The sequence below is a fragment of the Lissotriton helveticus genome, chromosome 1_1, assembly GCF_964261635.1.
Source record: "Lissotriton helveticus chromosome 1_1, aLisHel1.1, whole genome shotgun sequence".
Classification (NCBI taxonomy): Eukaryota; Metazoa; Chordata; class Amphibia; order Caudata; family Salamandridae; genus Lissotriton; species Lissotriton helveticus.
The window spans coordinates 959,779,158-959,800,577 of record NC_136057.1 but is presented as its reverse complement, the minus strand read 5'-3'; the positions used below and the strand labels follow the sequence as shown (position 1 = coordinate 959,800,577).

Genomic DNA, 21,420 nt, shown 5'->3' with positions numbered 1-21,420 from the left:
CCTCTATGGGGGCCTGTGTTTCGGCCTCGTGGTCTCGGGCTCTGCTCCTGGCGAGTTCTCTCTGCCTTTCTTCCTTCTGGGGTCGCTGTTGTGTGTCCCTTTGGGTTGGTTGCAATTTGCTGGTGCTCTGGCCTGGGTTCGGGTCCCGCTTTTGCTGTGCCCTTGTCCCCCGGCGTTTGGTTTTCGGACGGTGTTTTCACCTGCTCCTTTGCCATGGTTCCCCTTGCGCTCTCTTCCTCGTGTGTGGTTCGCATTCTCGGCGGGTGCTCTTGGGGCGTGTTCGCTTCGGCTGCCCCCTGGGCGCTCTGGGGTTGCCGGTTTGCCCGTGGATGACACGCGTATTCGTTCTGCGTTCCATGTTTCCTCTGTGCTCGCTTCAGCGGCGCGTTTCCTGGTGTTGGATATTTGCAGTGTGGATTCGCATGGTCCCTGCACTGGGTTGTCGCGCCATTTTCGTGTGGCGTTCCATGTTTGGAGTCTCCCGTTGGGTTGCTCTCTCTGCCTTTTTTTCGCTGGGTTCCTTGGTTTGGTTGAGGTCCATGGTGCTTTGGCTCGGTGGTGTGTCTTGTTCCTTGGGTGGTGCCCGCCATTCTCAGGCCGGGGTTCGGTCCCTGCCGTTGTTCTAAGTGTGTCCTTGTGTGGTGCATTTATGGTTTGCTTGTTTTTTCGGCGCCTATGGCGTTGGGTTGTGGGGCCTTTTGCTTCGTGCTGGCGGTGTTGCCTTCCGGGCTTTGGGCCTGTGGCATGGTCCTTTTGTCCTGTGGACTCCTGTCCCCGCTGTTTTTGTGTGGGGTCGGTCCCGGTTGGTTCCTTGTTGTCCGTCCTCCGGGTTTTTCCGGGGGCTGTGGGCTACGGCTTGTCTGTTATGGGCTTCCTGCTGTTGGGGTCTGTCCGTCCATCTCTGGGCTGCGTCGGTGTTTTCTTGCTGACTGTTTCTGCTCCTGGAGGGCTCTCCTTGTCTTGTTGGGGTCTGCTGCTTTGCCGCTCCCCCCTGTCTCGGCGGGCGACTCTTGCGCCCTTTTTTTCCTGTCGCCTTCCTGCTGTCTCCTTGCTTCTCCTTGCCCCCTGGGGGTCGGGTGTTTGTTGCGATCCTTCTCTTCCGGGATTTCGGTGCCCTTGGTGCTTTGGCCCTTTGGTGTCTCTGCTTCCTTTGTGTGGTGCCTGCCTGGTCGATCCGAGGTTTTGGCGCCTGCCTCTTTGTTGCGGGGTCGCTTTGGCGGTTTCGCTGCTGCTTTCTCTCCGGGTCCTGTTCGTGGGTTTTCCGGTTGGGGTTGTCTGCCTTGGTGGGACCTTCCTCTGGTCGTGGTTTGGGTCTTGTGGTCTGTTGGGGTTTTCCTGCCCCTGTCTGTCCTTGCGTTGATCCTCCCCTTCCTGTTGGTCTCGGGGCCTCTGGCTTTTTCCTTGGTTCTTTTTCCCCCACCTCTTCCCGCTCTGTCTCCTGGGTGTGCTGGGTTCCTCCTGCCCATATGTTGGTGGTGCCTTCTTCTGGCCTTGCTTGGGTTCCCGGTCTGTGCTGGGTCGGTGGTTTCCCTGTGGTCGTTTTTTCCCGTCTGGCTTCTTTTGGCCGTTCCTTGGCTTCTCTGGGGTTTCCCCCTGCCTTGCTGGGGCTTGTTGGTCCCTGTGGTGAGTTTGTCCCCTGCCTCGTGCTCCGGGGTGTGTGCGGGGCTCGCCCCTTTTGTTTCTTTGGCGCATTGGTGCTGTCCTTGCCTGGGTAATTTTTGGCTGCGGCTTTTCTGGCCCTGGGTGCTCTGGTTCTCTTCGACTCTCCTCCGGTGGTTTGTGGGTCGGGCCTCTCTTTGTGCCTGGTTCGGGAGTCTCCTGGGTCTGTCTGGCCCTGTCTGCTTCCTTTGGATCTCCGGTTTTTTGGCTTCGGCCTTCTCGTTTGGTCTCCCGGCTTTGCGCTTCCTGGGGTCCCTTCTCCTGCTGGCGGTTTTTGTTTCCGGCGGTGCTATGGGGTTCCCTGGCGGGGTCCTGCGCTTCCGGTGTGGGTGTGTCCTCGTTTCTTTACCCTGGTTTTGGGGTCCTGTTGGATCTGGTGGCTCCCTGGGTATTTTTTTCATGGCTCGGGCTCGTCTTCGCCCTGCCCTTCGGTGCTTCACGCCTTTGGTGTGTTGCTGCCGCGCTCCTGTGCCTGTCGATTCTTCTTTTTCTCGCTGGGCTGGGTCTGGTTGTGGGCTGGCTGTCTGTTTGCCCGCCTGGGTGCTCTCTTCGGCGGCTCGCTCCCTTCTTGTGTTTCTTCCTGGGCCGGTTGCTTGGTCCCTGTGCGGGGTGTTCCCGTGCCTGGCCGGTTGGCTTCTTTCTGCCTCTTCTTCTCCTTTACCTGGTTGGTTCTCCTCCGGGTCCCCTCGGTGTCGTTTCCGGCTCCTTTCCTGGGTGCCTGCCTGGGTTCTCTCCTTGGAGTCGCGGTCCCTTCCGGGGGTCCTTTGTTTGGCGGGGGGGGGGGGTTTCTTTCCCCCTTCTGTCTCTTTTCGGCTCCCTTTTCCATTCTTCCGGCTCTTGCCTGTCTGTTGGATGGCTCGGGTGCCGCTTCCCAGTTTTTCTGGTCGCCCTTGCGGTGTTGCTGTTTTGGGCGGCCTGGTTGTCTCTTTCCACTGGTGATTTTTTTTTTTGTTAGGTCGCTTTGGTGGGGATGTCCTCTGTTCCTTCGATCCTCTCTTTGGCCTTTTGCTCCCCTCTCGCTTTGTGCTGCCTGTTGGGCTGCCCTGGTGTGTTGGTCGGGCCTGCTCGTTTCTGTTCTGGCCCTGGTTGCTGTTGCCTTTTTTTGGTTCCGTGCGGTCCAGTCCCGTGCCTTTCTCTGCCTTCCTTCGGTTGGGGCGGTTTTCCTGGCGACTCTTGGTGTCTCTGGGGTCCGGTTTGTTTTTCGGCCTTCCCGGTGTCTTTGGTCCAGGGTTGGTTCTCCTACTCGTGGTTGCCTCTCTCCTGGGTGGTCCTTCCACTCGTGCTGGTCTGTTGGGTTTGCCCTCTTTCGTGGTCATCCCCTTCTGGTCTGTTGATTCTTGTGTGTTCCTTGAAGCCGCTTGGCTTTGGTATGTGCTCACTATGTAAGTCATGTGGCGAGGAAGACTAACGAGGAGGTGATGCCCCGGTTACTTACCAGTAATCTTCATTACTCCGAGTATAGTCTTCCTCGCCACATGAGTTCCCATCCCTCCCTCCCTGTCTGGCTATCGGCTTCATGTTTGTGCTTTGTGGTTTCAGGCTGTTGGTTGGGCCGGCCCGCCTCTTATAGAGGTCAGGTGGTACAGGGTCGGCCATCTTGGGAAGGGATGGGAGGCATGGGAGGCTAACTTTTGCTTTGGAGGGTTCTGGTGTGGAGCTGAAGCTCACTATGTAAGTCATGTGGCGAGGAAGACTATACTCGGAGTAATGAAGATTACCGGTAAGTAACCGGGGCATGACAATAGTCTTGCGTGCAGGTCCGCTCAAAGGCCAGACCTAAAAAAGGTTGTTCAGTGAATCTAGGTTGAACCACACTTCTGGGAGAGGGACAAGATAGGAAACAAAGAAAAAGGCTATAATAAAAAAACGCCCTGCTTTTCTAGCAGTCAGGAAGGGCTCAATATAGTATTGTCACTTAAAGAAAATTATTATATAATGCTTAGTAAAACTCCTCTATATTTAAGTAAATTGCAAGAACTTCAGAGACGTTGTCTATGGGTGAAATCAGTGCGTTACCCAAAAATGAATGTGTGCCTTAAGTGCAGATAGACCTTTCAAAGCTGAGCAGTTTACAGTCTACAACGCTCAGAATAACGATGATTCCCTGGTAATTGAACTTACACATAGACATATTGAAACTAAAACCATCTACACATGATGCCCCGCCCTCAATGACAGCCACAGCTTCCTCTTTCAAGCTCCTCTTCATCGTTGCTTTTCCTTGAGTCATGGTTGAAGGACTGTTATCAATTACGGGGGACAAAAGGCATGTTTTCGCTCTGTGCCTTGGGTGAGCAACACTGCAGCTTGGCTTTCATCGAAAGCCATAATGTGGTGGCAGGAGGTTTTCGGGCGGTTGGATAGGCCGAAAGGCAAACATGAATATCTCGCACTTTTTGTATTCCAGAAAATAAATAAGTGTCTAGAAAGTTTCTTCAGGCACGATTTTGGCTTGATCATTTTTACATCAAGAAATGTAACTCAGTTTCTTGCCAATTAGCTCCCCTCATGCCCAAAAGGGTGACTATGTTTCTTAATGTGGGATTGAATCCAAAAAGAGTTAATTTGCAAAAAATAAAAAACTCGTAAAGAGCAACGTTTTCAAAATATGCAAGCCTACTTTACAAAGCAGGTAGTTTCTATATCACTGTGTGATATTGTTGTTATTATTATTATTATTATTATTATTATTATTATTATTAATACTATTGGTGTTGTTGCTTGTTCTTGTTGTTAACAATATTACCTGTTATTGCTGTATTTAAATTGAATAGGACACGTTACAACACACACATTTACAACGTGTGCCATTACAACGCATTTTTTACAACGCATAATCCATTCCAATGCAATTTGCTAATTCTAACTCTGCCAGGGAGTTAGTTAAGGGAATGCGTTGTAATGGCATGCAGTGTAATGACATGCGTTATAGTGGATTTTGCGTTGTAAAAATTGCATTGTAATGGCAAGCGTTCTAACTTGTGCGTTGTAAACAATGTCTCCCATTTCAATTATCATGCTCAAATACTGAGGTAATTTCTTTGTAATTATGTGTTACTACCTACATATCAGAAAATGAGAGGAACCCCTTAAAAGTATCAAGGGAATGGAGGTAGCACACCTGAAGAGATAGTGGTTTCCCCTTGACTGTGCTTCAAAGTACCAATACAGATATTTGTGAAATAACAACTGAGATGTAAATAAACATTTATTTAATTCAATAGTTTAAAAATAGAACAATTAAAAAACACAATAAAATACATAGAGTACAAAAAATTGTCCCTCCAATAATATAAAAAGCAATTACAATTCAAGTACATAAGCAACAATTATGACCCGCATAATTCAAACATGGACAGACACATGTAAGACATTCAGATTTGTGCAAAACAATTTGTACACTGTAGGTCCTTATTAACACCTTAATACATTACACTATACAATTTGTACTTGTACTAAGGTTATGGAGTTTTAAGTCGTACACAAAAAAAGGTGCGTCAACGCGTTTCGATGGTAAGGAATGATTAATCCATCTTTGTCAAGACTATCTTTTGGCTCTGTCCTAAAAGCAGGGTCACATACAATAATTCACCCCTGTTTTCGGTCAAACGACGTCAGAAGTACGGCGTTGCCAACTCGATATTATACTCGTCTCATAAGAGCATCAGAAGAAGGTCCTCCTCATGGGAGACTTGGTACAGTGGCGAATAAGACTCCCTATTACTGTCTTAGCTGTCGCTGGATCCCTTTGACTCTGGATTAGGATCTTCAATCGGGTTAAAATGTGCCCTCGAGTAGATCAGGGCTGCTGTTCCTATAGCTTGATCGGGTGGCCTCTGTAGGTTCGTGCTGTCCTACGTTAGATTGGGCGTTTCACGGTACATATGTCAAGAAATAACGATCCTTGTGAAGATCCGGGCTATGATTCCCAATGGCGTGATAATAAAGTCTCTTGGAGCGCAATCTGTCCTTTGCTGCTGAATAGTGTTAACAAAATTCGGGGGTCCGTCGGCTTCTCTGCTCTAATGGAATGGCGTCTCGTCTGGGGCTCTGCGTAGAATCGCGTGGATTATACGCAGAGCCCCAGACGAGACGCCATTTTGTTAGAGCAGAGAAGCCGACGGGACCTCCGAATTTTGTTAACACTATTCAGCAGCGAAGGACAGATTGCGCTCCAGGAGACTTTATTATCACGCCATTGGGAATCATAGCCCAGATCTTCACAAGGATCATTATTTCTTGACATATGTACCGTGAAATGCCCAATCTAACGTAGGACAGCACGAACCTACAGAGGCCACCCGATCAAGCTATAGGAACAACAGCCCTGATCTGCTCGAGGGCACATTTTAACCAGATTGAAGATCCTAATCCAGAGTCAAAGGGATCCAGCGACAGCTAAGACAGTAATAGGGAGTCCTATTCACCACTGTACCAAGTCTCCCATGAGGAGGATCTTCTTGTGATGCTCTTATCAGACGAGTATAATATCGAGTTGGCAACGCCGTACTTCTGACGTCGTTTGACGGAAAACAGGGGTGAATTATTGTATATGACCCTGCTTTTAGGACAGAGACAAAAGATAGTCTTGACAAAGATGGATTAATCATTCCTTACCATCGAAACGCGTCGACGCAACCTTTTTTTGTGTACAACTTAAAACTCCATAACCTTAGTACAAGTACAGATTGTATAGTGTAATGTATTAAGGTGTTAATAAGGACCTACAGTGTACAAATTGTATTGCACAAATCTGAATGTCTTACATGTGTCTTTCCATGTTTGAATTATGCGGGTCATAATTGTTGCTTATGTACTTGAATTGTAATTGCTTTTTATATTATTGGAGGGACAATTTTTTGTATTCTATGTATTTTATTGTGTTTTTTAATTGTTCTATTTTTAAACTATTGAATTAAATAAATGTTTCTTTACATCTCAGTTGTTATTTCACAAATATCTGTATTGGTACTTTGAAGCATAGTCAAGGGGAAACCACTATCTCTTCAGGTGTTACTACCTACCACATCACAAAAGGTGGTAGGAAGCAATTGGCGGGATGGAAGCATTAAAGTAGAATTGAGCTATCCTAAAGCAATGCCATGGTCCTTTATACATGTCAACATGTGTTGGGGTAAGGGGATCTCGATGGAAGAAGCTCACACTACAAACCGCAGGATGGAGATAACTGCAGAAATATGCGGCAAACTATGCTGTTGTGTCAGTATGAGCAAAGAGTGCGCAATACGAAGCATTGCCAGGTTCTGAAACCTCAAACAACTCCTTTCTCTTTCTTCTATAGGTTGACGTTTACATTACCGAGCCTCAGGGAATTGAATATATACTTGTTCCTAATTCTCTTGGGCATCACTTTACTGGAATTGTCAATGTCTCAAAAGAAGAGAAAAGGGTGAGTCCAACGTTTCACTAAATGCACAGAATTACGAGTACACAAAGGAACACATATTTGAAAAGCCATGCCCAGTAATAAAATTGCTCATACTACCCATCCTGGAACCCTGGATAAATTCTAAATATCAGGTCTAGTAAGTGCATTTCTTTGGAACCTGAGAGAGCTCTTTCGTGCAACAGGATGTGAAAGGCGAGCATTTTAGCTTTTTTTTGGCTGTTGTGGACTACGGGTTTTTTAGCATATGAATGCAGGTTGTGACCGTACGTAATAGACTTACAACCATTCTATGGATTCATTTTTCATATTCGTCGAAGAATGCACTTTGGATTGCTGGGCAGGTGCGGCGCACCGGGGGATTGCCCGGGGCCCGCTATGGCCAGTCCGGCCCTGTTGCCGGGGTTATTTTTTCAGGGATCTCAGATGTTTCTTGAGGATGAACATAGGTGGGAAGGAGCAGCGCTAATAAATACTACACACTTAAGCTATACCATTAACTGAAAGCGATTCATTGCTCTGCTTCTTTGAAGGCTCACATATCGTTCCGGCCCACAGTGGATCAGCAGCGAAAATGTCCGGATTGCTCCGCAACCGCGGTAGATGGGAACTTTGTTGTTAAGTATGACACAAAGAGAGAAACTTCTTCCGAACTTCAGGTTTGTGTTCATTAAGTAGTTACTTATGCAGAGTGGAATGGAAAACTGTTAGGGGTGGCAAGATCCTTGCAAATATTGCAAACTCTTTAAAGTAATATTGAAAATGCTTTCAAGGTGATTTCATTTCTTCAGGAATTTCAGTACTTTCTGTCTCTAAAGGGCTTGCGATTATCTCATGTTTCTCAAAGTCAAACACAGCTCTGTTCTCACCTGTGCAAAGCAGCATTAAGCAATGAGTGTTCTTGCCTACCACTATCTGATAACTCATATGCTCTTTTACAGATCTTTAATGGATATTTCCTGCACTTCTTTGCCCCTGAAAATCTGTCTCCGCTGCCAAAAAATATATTATTTGTTATTGACGTCAGTGGCTCGATGTGGGGACTGAAGATGAGACAAGTACATACTTTTTTAAATAATATTTTGTCATTTCCGATAAAGTGCATACAATGTATCACATCGATCCAGTAAAAAATGTTATTCTTTGAAACATTGATTCATGTGTTACCAACTAAATTTAGAGGAAAATATAAGATTATAAATCTTGTTTAAGCACTATGTTCAAATAACAAATATATTTTAAAAAGTGAAGGTCTTTCCTTGGTATTTTCCTCGTATTTGAAGGGCGAAGGTCAGTCATTGCAGCAATTAGGCTATTTATCACTCTAACAACTTCACCTTCACTTTCCCTATTTAACATACAAAAAGAGACGAAATTTTCCATTCTTAAACAATTTGACAGATTGTACAATTCTGAGTTTAATCTTCCTTTAATTTTAGCTCCTATAGCAGGGTCGCCGTAAGACTCTATTCTACCTCTTGAATGGGTCACAAATGCTGCAACTCGAGTGATCACTGTGACTTTAAGTCTTGTCCAACCAACCCATAAATCAGTGATGTACTCTGGCTTTTAGTGGATTTCATTGCATTCTGATTCCCAGTATTATTATGCAAGAAAATTTATCTTGGAACGCTATTTTGCCTGACTGAGGAGTCAGTCAGTCAGTCCGTCAAAAACAACTTTATTATCGGCTATAAGCCATAAAAGCTCAATCGCAGTACATTGCAACAGATTAAAATCCATATTATACATCAATTGTACAAATTCTTAATCCAACACCATATAACCTAATAAATAAAATGTTTATGATTTAAAAGATTTTGTTTTAAAAATCATCCCAAAAACCAGTTTGCACAAAGTTTAAAAAAAGTTAAATTTAACATAATTGTCACAGTAATGAAAGAGAGGTGCATAACCCCCCAGTTAGATTAGCAGAGGGTCGCATAAAGGAGTCGCTATCTTTACTCCTTCTATTTCAGTAGTTCTATTCTAGCACTTCTGATACACCACATTGCATATAAATATCTTAAAGTCACAAATACCGTCAGAGGGGAGGTGTCGTATTTTTAAATCCTATAAACCTCCCGAAAATCTCTGAGGGCCAAGTTCTTGCAAAACTGAACAATCCACTTAACTCTGATTTTGGTGGCAGAATAATAGAACATGCAAATCAGTTTCCACTCTGATGTCACATCCTGGACAACCCAAGGAGGAATAACGGGATCCCGACCACTTATTAGTGTGCTCCCTCACTGACAAGGTCCCATATCTAAATTGGACACAAAGTTTTTTTCGCCAGTAGGGGCTGGATGTAATCCATAAAGTGCTCAAAGAAATAGTTGGCCTTAACATCTAGGAATCTAGAGCTCAAGGTCCCGAGAGGGCCATATTGAATCGTGACAGCCAACCGATATTCCTTAAGAGCTTGGGTGAGTTCCTTTTTAGTGATAAGGGGACATGTCTCCTCCGGTACTAGCCAGATATCTGCCCTCCCTATTGCATGGCAGAGCTGTCGCACATGACTTAGCCAGGGGATCTTCCCCACACCCAGTTTGGACAAAAGATCCCTTAATTCCTCCTTGTAGCATATAAGCTCTGGAGTGCTCCAGAGGCGTCTCCAATGGAGCAGAGGGCGATTTGCTATTGTGTCCCTGATAGAGACCAAACCCAGATCTAAGCGTAAAGGTAGTAATGGGGTACTCTGTGGAAGTTTTAAAAGACGTCTCAAAAAGGCGTTCTCTGTTGTTGCCAATGAAGTAGCGTTGATATGGCCCCAGAGCTCAACAGCATAAAGGGCTCCACCCATAGCTTGGGATCTATAGATTTCCACCGGTGGTCCCAAGGTCTTGAATGTGCAATCATTGTACACCCTTAGTATACCCCCGGAGGCTTGAGCTAGCTTCAAATTTACTTTAGTTAGATGAGTCCCCCAATCCATCCTGTCATTCAATGTTACTCCAAGGTAATTAAACTTGGAGGCTCTTATCAGAGGCAAACCCCCATATGAGGATGTGGACAATTTACAATTCTGGCGTGAAAAACCATGTACTTGGTTTTAGATAGATTGATCTCAAGATTTCTGTTTCTGCAAAAATTGCAGAACGCATCTAATGTTCGTTGAATACCCATAGATGACTTGGAGAGAAGGAGCGTATCATCAGCGAACATTAGAGCTGGTATCTTGTGATCAGCCAGAATGGGGGAATCCAAGTCCTTTGTACCTAGGAGATGAGCTATCAGGCCATTGAGGAAAAGGGAAAAAAGGGTGGGGGCCAACACACACCCCTGCCTAACTCCCTTTTCTACAGGGAACGGCGCGAAGAGTTCTCCGTTTTTCCAAAACCGCACCCTTGCATAATTACCATGGTGAAGTCGTTGTAACATGTGGCAAAGATAAGGAGGGATACCCATTTCTTGCAGTATGGCCCATAGCCTGTCTCTCTGGACCAGATCGAATGCAGATCTTAGATCCACGAATATCAGATACAAACTGCCTCCCCCCAACGCTACCACTTTCCAGTGGACCTTCTGGAGTCTAAAAAGTTGGTCAGTTGTTGAAACCTTGGCGCGAAATCCTACCTGTAGGGTGGTAAGGATCTGATACTCGTCGATCCAGGCCTGGATCCTTAAGAGCAGGAATCGGGCAAATAATTTCTGCAGAATGTCAATTAAGCTAATTGGGCGATAGTTTGCCGGGTCCAGAGGGGAACCCTTTTTGAATAAAGGTATGATCTCTGCTCCTAACCAAGTATGTGGAATCTCCATGCCCTGGAGTATAGCATTAAACAGGAGCAAGATATAAGGAGCCCATACCTTCTGCTCACTTCGAAACAGGTCCCCCGGAATTCTATCCAGGCCCGGCGCTTTCCCAGATGGTAATGACCTTAGAGCCACAATAACCTCAGGCATAGTGCAGGGTGGAACCTCATAGGCTGGATTGCCTAAGACGTTGGTGGATAAAGACTCCTGGGGAAGACTAAGAATCTCACTAGATAAAGGGCTGTCTCTTTGAGAATATAAGGATTTAAAATACAGAATCCAGGTCTCCTCACTTATGTTTGGCATTATAGCTGATGGTCCCTGTACTGTACCATTCCTCACCAAATTCCAGAATGCCCTGTAGTCTCTTGAGGTCAAGGCCCCCAGAATACTTTCTCATCTTTCGGACTCCTAGTCTCGCTTAGCCTCAAGCACAGTCTTTTTGTAAAAAAGTTTGAGCCTTTCTGATAGAATCACTGGTACCTCGCTTCACCTCGCTTACGAGAGCTCTTTTTGCCAGACTACAGGTTTTTGTGAACCATTGTGTTTTTGTAGTGGACCGTTTTTTGGTAATGGAAGAGGAAAAAAAGTGAGTTGCCAAGTTGGTCATAAGGTCAGAATGGATATCCAGTAATGCCTTGTGGTGAGCGGGACCAAAATTATCCACTGTGAGATTAAACACTAATTGAAAAACTCAAAACACATGGATATAAACATCAGCAAGCTTACCAGCTGATTGTATAATACTACCCCATCTGATGCGTCTACCAGCTCCTACCATAACCAAGTTTGGAGGGGGGGGGGGGGCTGCGCCCCAGTGGTCATGCTTAAGAATTGCCCCAGTGGGTACTTGAGTTCCATTGACAGTAAATTGTGGTCACTGTCAATCCTCGGCATAACACTAAAGGCCTTTATGTGTGACCAAAATTCTACATTAGCCAAAAGGTAATCAATAGTGGTACCTCTCCCTTGTCCATCATAGGTGACCTTTCCTGGGGAATCTGCTGGAAATCTTCCATTACACGCTCTGAGCGAGTGAGATATGGTAAACCTATTGATCTTAAGAACAAGAGACGTCCACCCATTAGTTGGGTACATCGAGCAATCAGGAATGGACCAGACAGAGTCCTCTTCCTGAGTGACCAACGAAGTCCCATCTAGGGGTTCATAGTGGCAGTTGAAATCGCCACCTATGATTTTGTGGGACGTAAATGGTAATGCAGAAAGTAATTCATCGAGACCAGTCAAGGTAGGCGAGTCCTCCGAGGGGGGAGGGGGACATAAGTAGACATTAACCAGTACGATCTTTAGACCATCTGGAAAGCCAAGAGAAATACAAAGGATATCTGGGGAGTGAGTTTCCAGCTGCCTAACAGAGCAACCCAAGTGGGTACCCACCCAGATACAGAGACCCCCATAAGGTCTCCCCCTCATTCCCTGACAGGCTGGTATGTGGAAGGTTGCATAGCCCACTCTATGTGGGGGTGCCAGAGCCCACGTTTCTTGGAATAGACAGAGATCATGTTTGTCCATAAGTGTCCCCCACTCTGGATCATCCAAGTTGTTTGCTATCCCTGCCACATTCCAAGAACAAAGGAAGGTATTACAAGGCACCTCTAAGGGAGTATTGAATGGGGGCAAAGAACTCCCTATCCCCATTGTCCCATCAATACAGCAACCAGATAGATCAGCTGAAGTAACTGGGCATTGGGGGTCTATAGGTGGGTTTGTAATAATCTGTCTCCCTTCAGAGTCTCCATTGACATTGGGGGGAGGCTCTCCCAGTGGCCCATATGCCACCGCGTCTAAACGCTCATCATCCTCGGTCAAGGCACGTCCTGGTAACAAAACAAATGGTAGTTAATCTACAAGGGATAGAGGACCAAATCTGTTTTCCAGGGTAACATTACAGCCCCCTCCTTGTTGATTGTTCATTGGTAAATTTAAACCATTACATCCATACCATTTTCCCGGGGGGTAAAAATAACCCAAAGGGAGTGCAATAATTGTGCCCTTTGAATCTGAACCTCTCCAATCAAGAATATGATTCACCACCCCAGGATTTCTGAAGTTGACGACCACGGCATCCCTTGTAATGTCCTTATGTTTAATCCCTAACCATCTGACTCTTCGTGCGAAGAGTATTTCCCCCGGTGTCGAGCTGGTAAGTGGTCTGTTCCCAGTTAGCCAATGTATGATCTTGTTCTTTAGCTCCGGGAAAGATTCACTCTTCTCGGAAGCCAGTGGTGGTACTCCGGCAAGAACCACTACATATGGAGAGGCAGCCGGGGGCAGATGTAAGCAGGGCAAAGGGGACTGGGGTTGGTCATTATCACCAGTAACCCTGGTGACTTGGGGAGCTAGTGGCTGCAGAGTTTCGTTCAATTTTCGTGCCTGAGTGTTAGTTTTCTGATGTGGTGGACATTTAGGGGGTAGATTGATTTGTGCATCTTGCCTTGGCTCAGAAACATGAGAACAGTGGTTTACATAGTGAGTAGTAGAAATGCTAATACCAGTTTAGGAACCATTTGTGGGAGGACTCGTTCGGGGCTCCTGATGTATTTGGGGCGGGTTATGAACGATCCCTCGGCCCTATTAATCACAACAGTATTACATCCACCCACACCTTTGCTATTCAACAGTGAAACCTCCTTGTCCAGTCGACTAGTCACTAGTTTGAACTGGGATTTAATAAGTTGTTCAATCTGTGACTGTAAATCTATTAGAAGATGGGTAACCCAAACCGGTGGGGCAAAAACGTTGTTGGCAGAACCTATATCCTCATGAGTATTCTCTTGATCTTCAGGGAACGTTACTGGTTGTGATTTAGAAGGTCTAGGTTTCTTAGAGCCCAAAGAACGCTTATATGTCCGCTTAATGCGTTTTGGGCCTTTATTCGTAGGGGATTAGGAAGATGTGGATACATGTATTCGTGGCAGGACACAAGTAACCTCAGTGCTAATAAGGTCAGACAGGGCTACTAAAGGGACAGACACCGTCAAATCTGGTGAACCCTGGGGAGATGGAGCAATAACATTACAGGGAGTGAGTAAGAGACGTGTCTCTGTAGATTCTATGGCTGACGAGACTGCACCCAGCGCTTTCTGCAACATTCTATCAATAGCAGTTGCGCTGGGGATAGTGCCAGTTTCTAACGTTTTTTGCCGTGTTTGTGGGTGTCCTCGTGCTACCAAAACTTTCCCCATATTCGAATCACTTTGTGTAGTTCCGAGATATATTAAAAGGAAGGGGGTTATGGAAATACAAGATTAGTTAAACACCCCACATATACTAAAACAACAAATAAAATATTAGCTCAACAAATATACTAGGCCTTATAAAACAATGCTTCAGAATGTACTTATGACATGGTCAATGAATGAGAAAACTATTTTTAACAAGTGTATTCGGGCTGTGTCCGCGCCTGGAAGTATCTTTTGCTTAGGGGGGGTGGCCCAGTCCAGTCCCTCTCAATCACTAACAGGCACAAACAGCCCCGCCCTTTGGCCCGGGCTTCGACCCGCGCCACGACCCGTGCCGCGGAAGGAGAGGCGGCGCTTTTAAGAGCAAGACAACGCCTCCCGTTTCAGTCGCGGCAGGTGTGATGTAGCAGTGCACCCTGGGTGATGTAGTCCTGGCCCCAGGTGCAGTCACAGTATGTAGCACTCTTGAGTGCGCAGGCAGCCCGCTTCAAAGAAAGAGCACTCTCGGGCACTCAAGCAGCCCACATCCGACGATAGCTCCCAAACAAATATAATTCTCGGGCCGAGGAAAACAGCCCGTTTTCGGCCAGCAATTGACCCTCGCTCTCGGAGTGGCACCCACACAACTGGGAGAGAAGTGGCACTTTTAAGCGCAAGGCAACGCCTCCCGTTTCAGTCGTGGCAGGTGTGGTGTAGCAGTGCACCCTGTGTGATGTAGTCCTGGCCCCAGGTGCAGTCACAGTAGGTAGCACTCTCAAGTGCGCAGGCAGCCCGCTTCAAAGAAAGAGCACTCTCGGGCACTCAAGCAGCCCGCATCCGACAATAGCTCCCAAACAAATAGAATTCTCGAGCCGAGGAAAACAGCCCGTTTTCGGCCAGCTATTGATCCTCGCTCTTGGAGTGGCAAAAAATAAGTAGGTGCAATGCCCCAATCAAACAAAACCAACACCAATTTTCCAACTTACTTTTTGAAATCTCAAATCCAAAAGTCCTTAAATCCAATGATATATGATGCAGCAGCCCAAAAAAAAGGGATCCTTCCAGCTCCAAACCCAAATGAGGAGTCGATTACGATGCCGGATGGACTTCGAATCGGATTCGGGTTTGCCGAATCCGATTCGGAACTCTCGTTTCTCACCGAATCATACACAGTTCGCAACGACTGATTACGATGCCCGTAAACCGCTAGGGCTGTCCAAATTGGTTCAGAAAGGCATTTGGACAGGTCAAGTCTTTCGGAGCAGAATCGTAAAGCTCTATGGACTTGTTTTCCGAGCGTGCGATTAAGATGAATGATTCCGACAGCCATTCCAATTCGGTTTGCCCGAAACAACACGGCTGTCAGAATCTGTCTTTGGGGGTCCTTAGCAGGCTCCCCTTCACCCGGGGGCCTTCCGAATGGGGCCCATGGAGGTACCCTCCCTTTCCAACCATGCACAGTGTGGCAGGCACAATGGGGTGCCACAGGGTGCACGATTTTCCCCAGCCACCCCTTTCTTCAATGAGAGCCTGTCCTTTAGTTCGGAGCACAGGCTTCTATTGAAGTCAATGGGAGTCCGACCAAATCGTATCCGGAAGCATCCAGATGCATCAAAATCGCTCATTCGGACTCCCCCCGATCTGAATCGTTCGGAAAGCATTCCGGAACCGAATTGGTTAGAATGCTTTCCGGACGAGATTGTAATCAGCCCCTGAAAGGAAAAGCTCCTAGCACAAAAGGCGCATTGTGCTCAGTGAAAGTCTTTTTCTTTTGCATTCTTGTACTACACAAATATAAAGGCAACCTTTTTGCAAGTTATGGCTTCATCTTTTGCACTGCTGTCTGTCATAGGAAAAGGAGAATTATGCTTGTAACTTTCAAGCAGAAACCAAAAGTATTCCTATTTACAGCAAAATATTAAGCTAAGTTGGGATGAAATAACAATAATCAAATTATACTATGTTTACAGAAACTTACTTACTGGCCACTAGATTTTAATCTGTATTTACTTTTGAATAGTTACCTATGAATGAAAGACTTTTGGGGAATACTATAGGTGGTACAAAGAGTTTTCTATGTTCGTCCTCAGAAAGCAATTTATATCATTTGCTTTTATCTTCTGTTCTAGACAGTTCAAGCTATGCAGACTATCTTAGATGACCTGCGCCCTGATGACCAATTTAGTGTCATAGACTTCAATCACAATGTCCGATGCTGGAGAGAGGAATTGGTGGATGCCTCCTCAATCCAGACTGAAGATGCCAAGCAGTACATCCGGGAAATTCAGCCAGGTGGTGGTAAGTGGCTATGACAAAAGTGTGCCACAAGCTGGGGCGAGCTTACCCTCTTCTCCTCAAAATAGTTCTAATGAAGGCAATAACTAAGCCAGAATCATTTTGATTCTAAATCGTTCAAGATTTTACTTTTAAAATTGGTCTTGAAACAAACCAACAGAAATCATTCTACTTGCTTTCAGTTTCTTTTATTGTAGTGTCTTGAAATGTAAGTAACTATAATTGTCCTATACAGTATATTAGAAGAATGTGAAAATGATTTAATGAGAGGGAGTGTGCATTCAGGCTTCAATTTCAACAGGTGCAGAAAGATTGATAACCATAATATAACAGTATGGTCCAAACCAAAAGCATGCATAATAATATCCAATATAATACATAGGGGTGGGTGGAACTCCTGGAATTTGATTCAGCGAAACGCCGCAGAGTTACATAAAAAGCTTGTGAGATTCCATGGAGTTCCACCAATGGGCAGAAATAGGCACATTGCACTGCTCATGCTGCGATTTAGTATTGGGATTACATTCTGTGCTGAATAATCAACACAAATGGCTCCGCAGGGCACGCCAGAGAGTGCAGCTACTGAAGCGGATTTTACTGCTGCTTAAGCAGATTTTCTACTCAAGCAACAGCCCTCTGACTGCGAACAATTGTGACCACCCGCATTAAAAAAAACTGGCCAGATGTCCTCTTAGCGATTGCAAATCATGCCAGGGAAAGCCAAATCTCACTTGCGCTCACCAACTTACCATTCTGGAGCTGCATGCCAGAACAAATTGCACCACGCTGCGATTGGTGGAATTTGCCCAGATTTGGCCCTACCCCTAGTGATAAAGCCATTGCGAATGTATGACAAAATATTAGGAACAAAAATATTGCAAATATAATATTGCATACAAAATATCAGGAACAACAATATTGTGCTTACATACTTTGAAGGTAAAAATATCACAACAGAAATATTGTTGACCAGAATATCACCAAAAATAGGCAAGTATATTGAATTTACTATATATAGCATTCTATTTAATTCAATTTAGATATTAAAGTTTATAATGATTTAATTAAAAATATGTAAAAATAGTACATAACAGAATATTATAAAATAACATTTTAAAATAAAGTATATATCTAAAAAAACCAATTAGTTAAGCAATTAATAGCACTGAATTACATTACAATGATTAATAATAACAATAGAAGAAGTTAAAAAGCATACATATCTATAACAAACATATAGCAAATTAAATAGAAAACAACGATTTTAGATTATTTTTTAAAAGAAATTAAATATATAATAAAACAACACTAATTGTTCATTTTAAAAATAATAATAAAATAAAATGTTAACAATTCAAACTAAGCAACAATAGGGAAATTGTTGTAATTTGGAAGGGTCGGATTTACTAGTCCCACTTCAATGTAAGTAAAATATTGAAAGTGTTGGACTTTGGAAGGGTTATACTTACTATTTTCACTCCGACATGAGAAAAAATAGGGAAATGTTGGACTTTATAGGTGTTAGATTCACTATTCCCGCTCCAACATATGCAATAGTGTAGTAAGTATTAGAATTTGGAAGGGTCAGATTTCTTTTTCCCACTATAAAATAAGAGCAAACATAGGGAAAGTATTTAATTTTGGAGGGGTTGGGTTTACTATTCCCACTCCAAAGTCAGATAACATAGGGAAAGCGCTGTACTTCAGAGGGGTCAGATTTATTATTTCCCGCTCCAACGTTAGCAAAAGTAGGAAAAATGTTGGACTTTGAAAAGGTTAGATTTACTATTCCAACTCCAACGCAAGCAACAATATGGAAGATGTTGGACTTTGGAGGGATCAGATTTACTAGTCCCGCTTCACCATAAGCAAAAATATTGAACGTGTTGGACATTAGAGGAATCAGATTTAGCATTCTTTGGAGGGGTTAGATTTTTACTATTCCAGCTCAACGTAGGCAACAGTAGGGAAAGTGTTAAACTTTGGAGTCTTCGATTTAGTCTCCCCGCTCCAATCGGAGCAACAGTAAGGAAAGTGTCGGACTTTAGAGGAATCAGATGTGCTCTTTCCACCCCAACATAAGCAAAGGTAGTGTTGGACTGTGTAGAGGGAAGATTTATTATTCCTATTATCTTTGGAATTTAGACCAAAATATTAAACATATAATGATTTCATTAAAAGTAAAACACACAAAATTAAAATACAAAATAGTAAACATTTTATTTTACAAATAATACAATTTAAATTAAAACACTTCCCTCCTACCCGAAAAATAAACACTGACAAGCTATTACAATTAATAATAAAAAACAATGATATCATTTATAGATTCTAAGTATTAATTATTAAATAAAACATAAAATATATAACTATACAATTAATTAACACAATTAAATAATTGACTAAAATTAATCAACCAATTAAAGATTAATAGAAATCAACAAATAATTAAAATAGCAATCAATTAAATATGTAACATAATTATCAATTACATATTAACTTACATAAACAACTAATAAAACAAACACAATAATTTACATTTTAAAAATCGTCACACTCTAATCCCCCACAAATGCTACTAATTTAGTGATGTCTAATTACATTTAAGAAATATAAAAAAAATTACAAACAGTAATAAAACAAAATAAAGACAAATATATTAACACTTATTACTTACAATTCTAAAAGAACTAATATTGTAAAACTAATAAAAAAAATGATATTTTATACAACTGTTTCACATTTCAAATTTTTATTCAAGTGTTCGGTCTTTGAAAAAAAAAACATTACGCCAAGCAACATGTTTTGCAGCACAAAAATATCCTAATAAAATAAAAAAAATTAATTTAATTTTTTCAAAACCATTAGTTCTAGTTCTACATTCATTGGACCGTAAGTAAAATTTCTGTTAAAATTATGAAAACCATATCGATTTTGACCTATTTCCTTTAAATACAGATTTAAGAATTTTACCCCCTACATACTAGGGGGATTGAAGTCCCACCTAGCCAGGTGATTACTGCTTCTCTACTTGTTTGAATGTTCATGTTGTTGAATATTTCTTTTAATAATAACTTCCTTTGTTTTAATAGCTTTAGGCATGCGCAAAAAATATGTTGGAGAGATTTGTATCTATAGTCACACAGTCTGCCATCTCGGTTGTGCCTTTGATCTTTCCATAAAGGGATGAGATCCTTTGTTTCCCAAATGCCAAAACGTAATCTCCTAAATTGATGTTTTAAAGCCGATGAGAAATAAGCTAATAAGTATTCCTGAGGTTTCCTTGGGCCTTATGAGCTGATCACCGTCGAGGTGTGACATCTTTGTAGTAAAATGTTCTCATCTGTTGAATGTGATAGAAGTTTTATTGTTGAATTGATCCATTTGTTAAAGGCTTTTTTCCCGATGTTGGAGGTCCAAATATCTTGAGCACACAGGTCCTCTATCACCTGGTTGAGGTAGCAACCACAGGATCCTTGAGTTGTATTTGCTTTTTGCCTATCTACTTTTTTACAGCACAGGTAGTCAATGGAACATAATTTAATGAATGCGCCTTTACTCCGGTATATTTGGTTGGGCAGACAAAAGTCCAGTCAGACTTGGGCCGATGATGCACTTTGCTGAATGTGTAAGACGTTTTTGTAGACTTTTGCTTGAAACTTGTTCAAAGCTGGGATTTCACGTCCCCTTATTATTTCTGTTCCATAGGTCACTGTTGGCATTGGCTGTGCGAGCATGACGGATAGTAGGATGCCGTGGGATGGACAGCCTAATTTCTTTTTCAGTAGTGTGAAGACATATATTAGATTTGGGGTTTTGGCCAGCATTGCAGTGAGCTGTGATTTGTAACTCAGTGTTTGTTCCACCTTGAATCCGAGATATTTGGACGAGGCAACTACTTCTACTTTTTTCCATCCAGGTGCCATGTGTATTTCTTGTATTAGCCATACTACCTTTGTTTTTGATAGATTTAATTCAAGACCTTGCACATCCATGTACGTGGCTTAGGCACTCATTCCGCTTTGTAATTCAATTGGAGTTTGGCTTAATAGCACAATGTCGTCTGCATACTGAAGGCACCCAATTTCCTCGTTAGCTAACGATGGTGGATGGTTCTTAGCTTTCCGGAGAGTATCTTCAAGGTCAGATAAGTACAAGTTGAAAAGGCAAGGGGCTAGCACACACCCCTCTTTTAATCCGTTGTGGGTGCCAATTTCCTTTGATTTTTTTGTTTTAGATGTGATCTGACTGGTTAGTGACGTTTTATCTGTTGAGAAGGTTCCTCCTGCCTTGCTCACGTTTATCCCTATTATTTGGAATGCCAGAATTGTCCCAGCCTCTCTTTTAACTGATGAGGTCTCAATGGTTTTTTTCACATTTGTATCCTTCTGTTGTGTAAAGGAGAGGTTGTTTCCAATAATTCTTTTAGGGGGTGTTCCAGCACTTCCCCTGGATCTGATGAAGTTAATGGCTCCTGTTGCTAGGTTAAATTGACTCTCTGACCCTGCTCTTCCCAACTTCTACGGTTTAGAGAAAAAAGAGCTTTGCTTAGTGTTTGATTATGAACTTCTGAGTCTATTGTTTATTTCCTTGCTGTATTTCTTCTTGTATTTATTTTTACTATACTTTTCTGAGTTTAGTTATCCACAAAATCTTATTGGTCTTGTCCTTGCTTTCTGTTGGCACCGTCACATTCTGATTGTGATTCTGCTACCGTTTCCTGGTCAGGCTGCCATAAAGGTGCAAGGATACCTTCAGCTACGGTTTCCATCTGAGATGTGAAGCTGGTGCTATTTGTGGTTTCCTTTTTTGAATTTGTTGATCCTTTTGCTATTAAAAAATCTGTTATCTTATACCCCTCTTTCCTTTTATTTTCGGCCGTCCTTGCTTTTTTTTACTGCAATGACATGGAGGGGGATTTCTTCTCATTCTTGTCGTCCAAAAGTATAACTGAATCGAGTGAGGAATCCCAGCGAGGGAGTCTTTCCCTAATCTTTTAGTTTGTCTCTTTTCCCTTGTCCCTGCACAGCTCTGTTTTTTTCCTGAGCGCTTTTTGGAGACTTCTCTCTGTATACCCTATAAGATTTGCGGCCCCTTTTTTCACTCCGCTTATTGCCT

At 43.4% G+C, this 21,420-nt stretch overlaps 1 protein-coding gene across 1 annotated transcript in view; it reads left to right on the top strand.

Annotated features, from left to right (window-relative positions):
* ITIH2 (inter-alpha-trypsin inhibitor heavy chain 2) overlaps positions 1–21,420 on the top strand; it is a 325,176-nt gene that overhangs the window by 92,249 nt on the left and 211,507 nt on the right. Inside the window, exons 7-10 of the mRNA XM_078677093.1 lie at positions 6,962–7,069; positions 7,600–7,725; positions 8,008–8,124; positions 16,137–16,305. Of these exons, the coding sequence (XP_078533219.1) occupies positions 6,962–7,069; positions 7,600–7,725; positions 8,008–8,124; positions 16,137–16,305 (520 nt within the window). The remainder of the gene's footprint in view (positions 1–6,961; positions 7,070–7,599; positions 7,726–8,007; positions 8,125–16,136; positions 16,306–21,420) is intronic.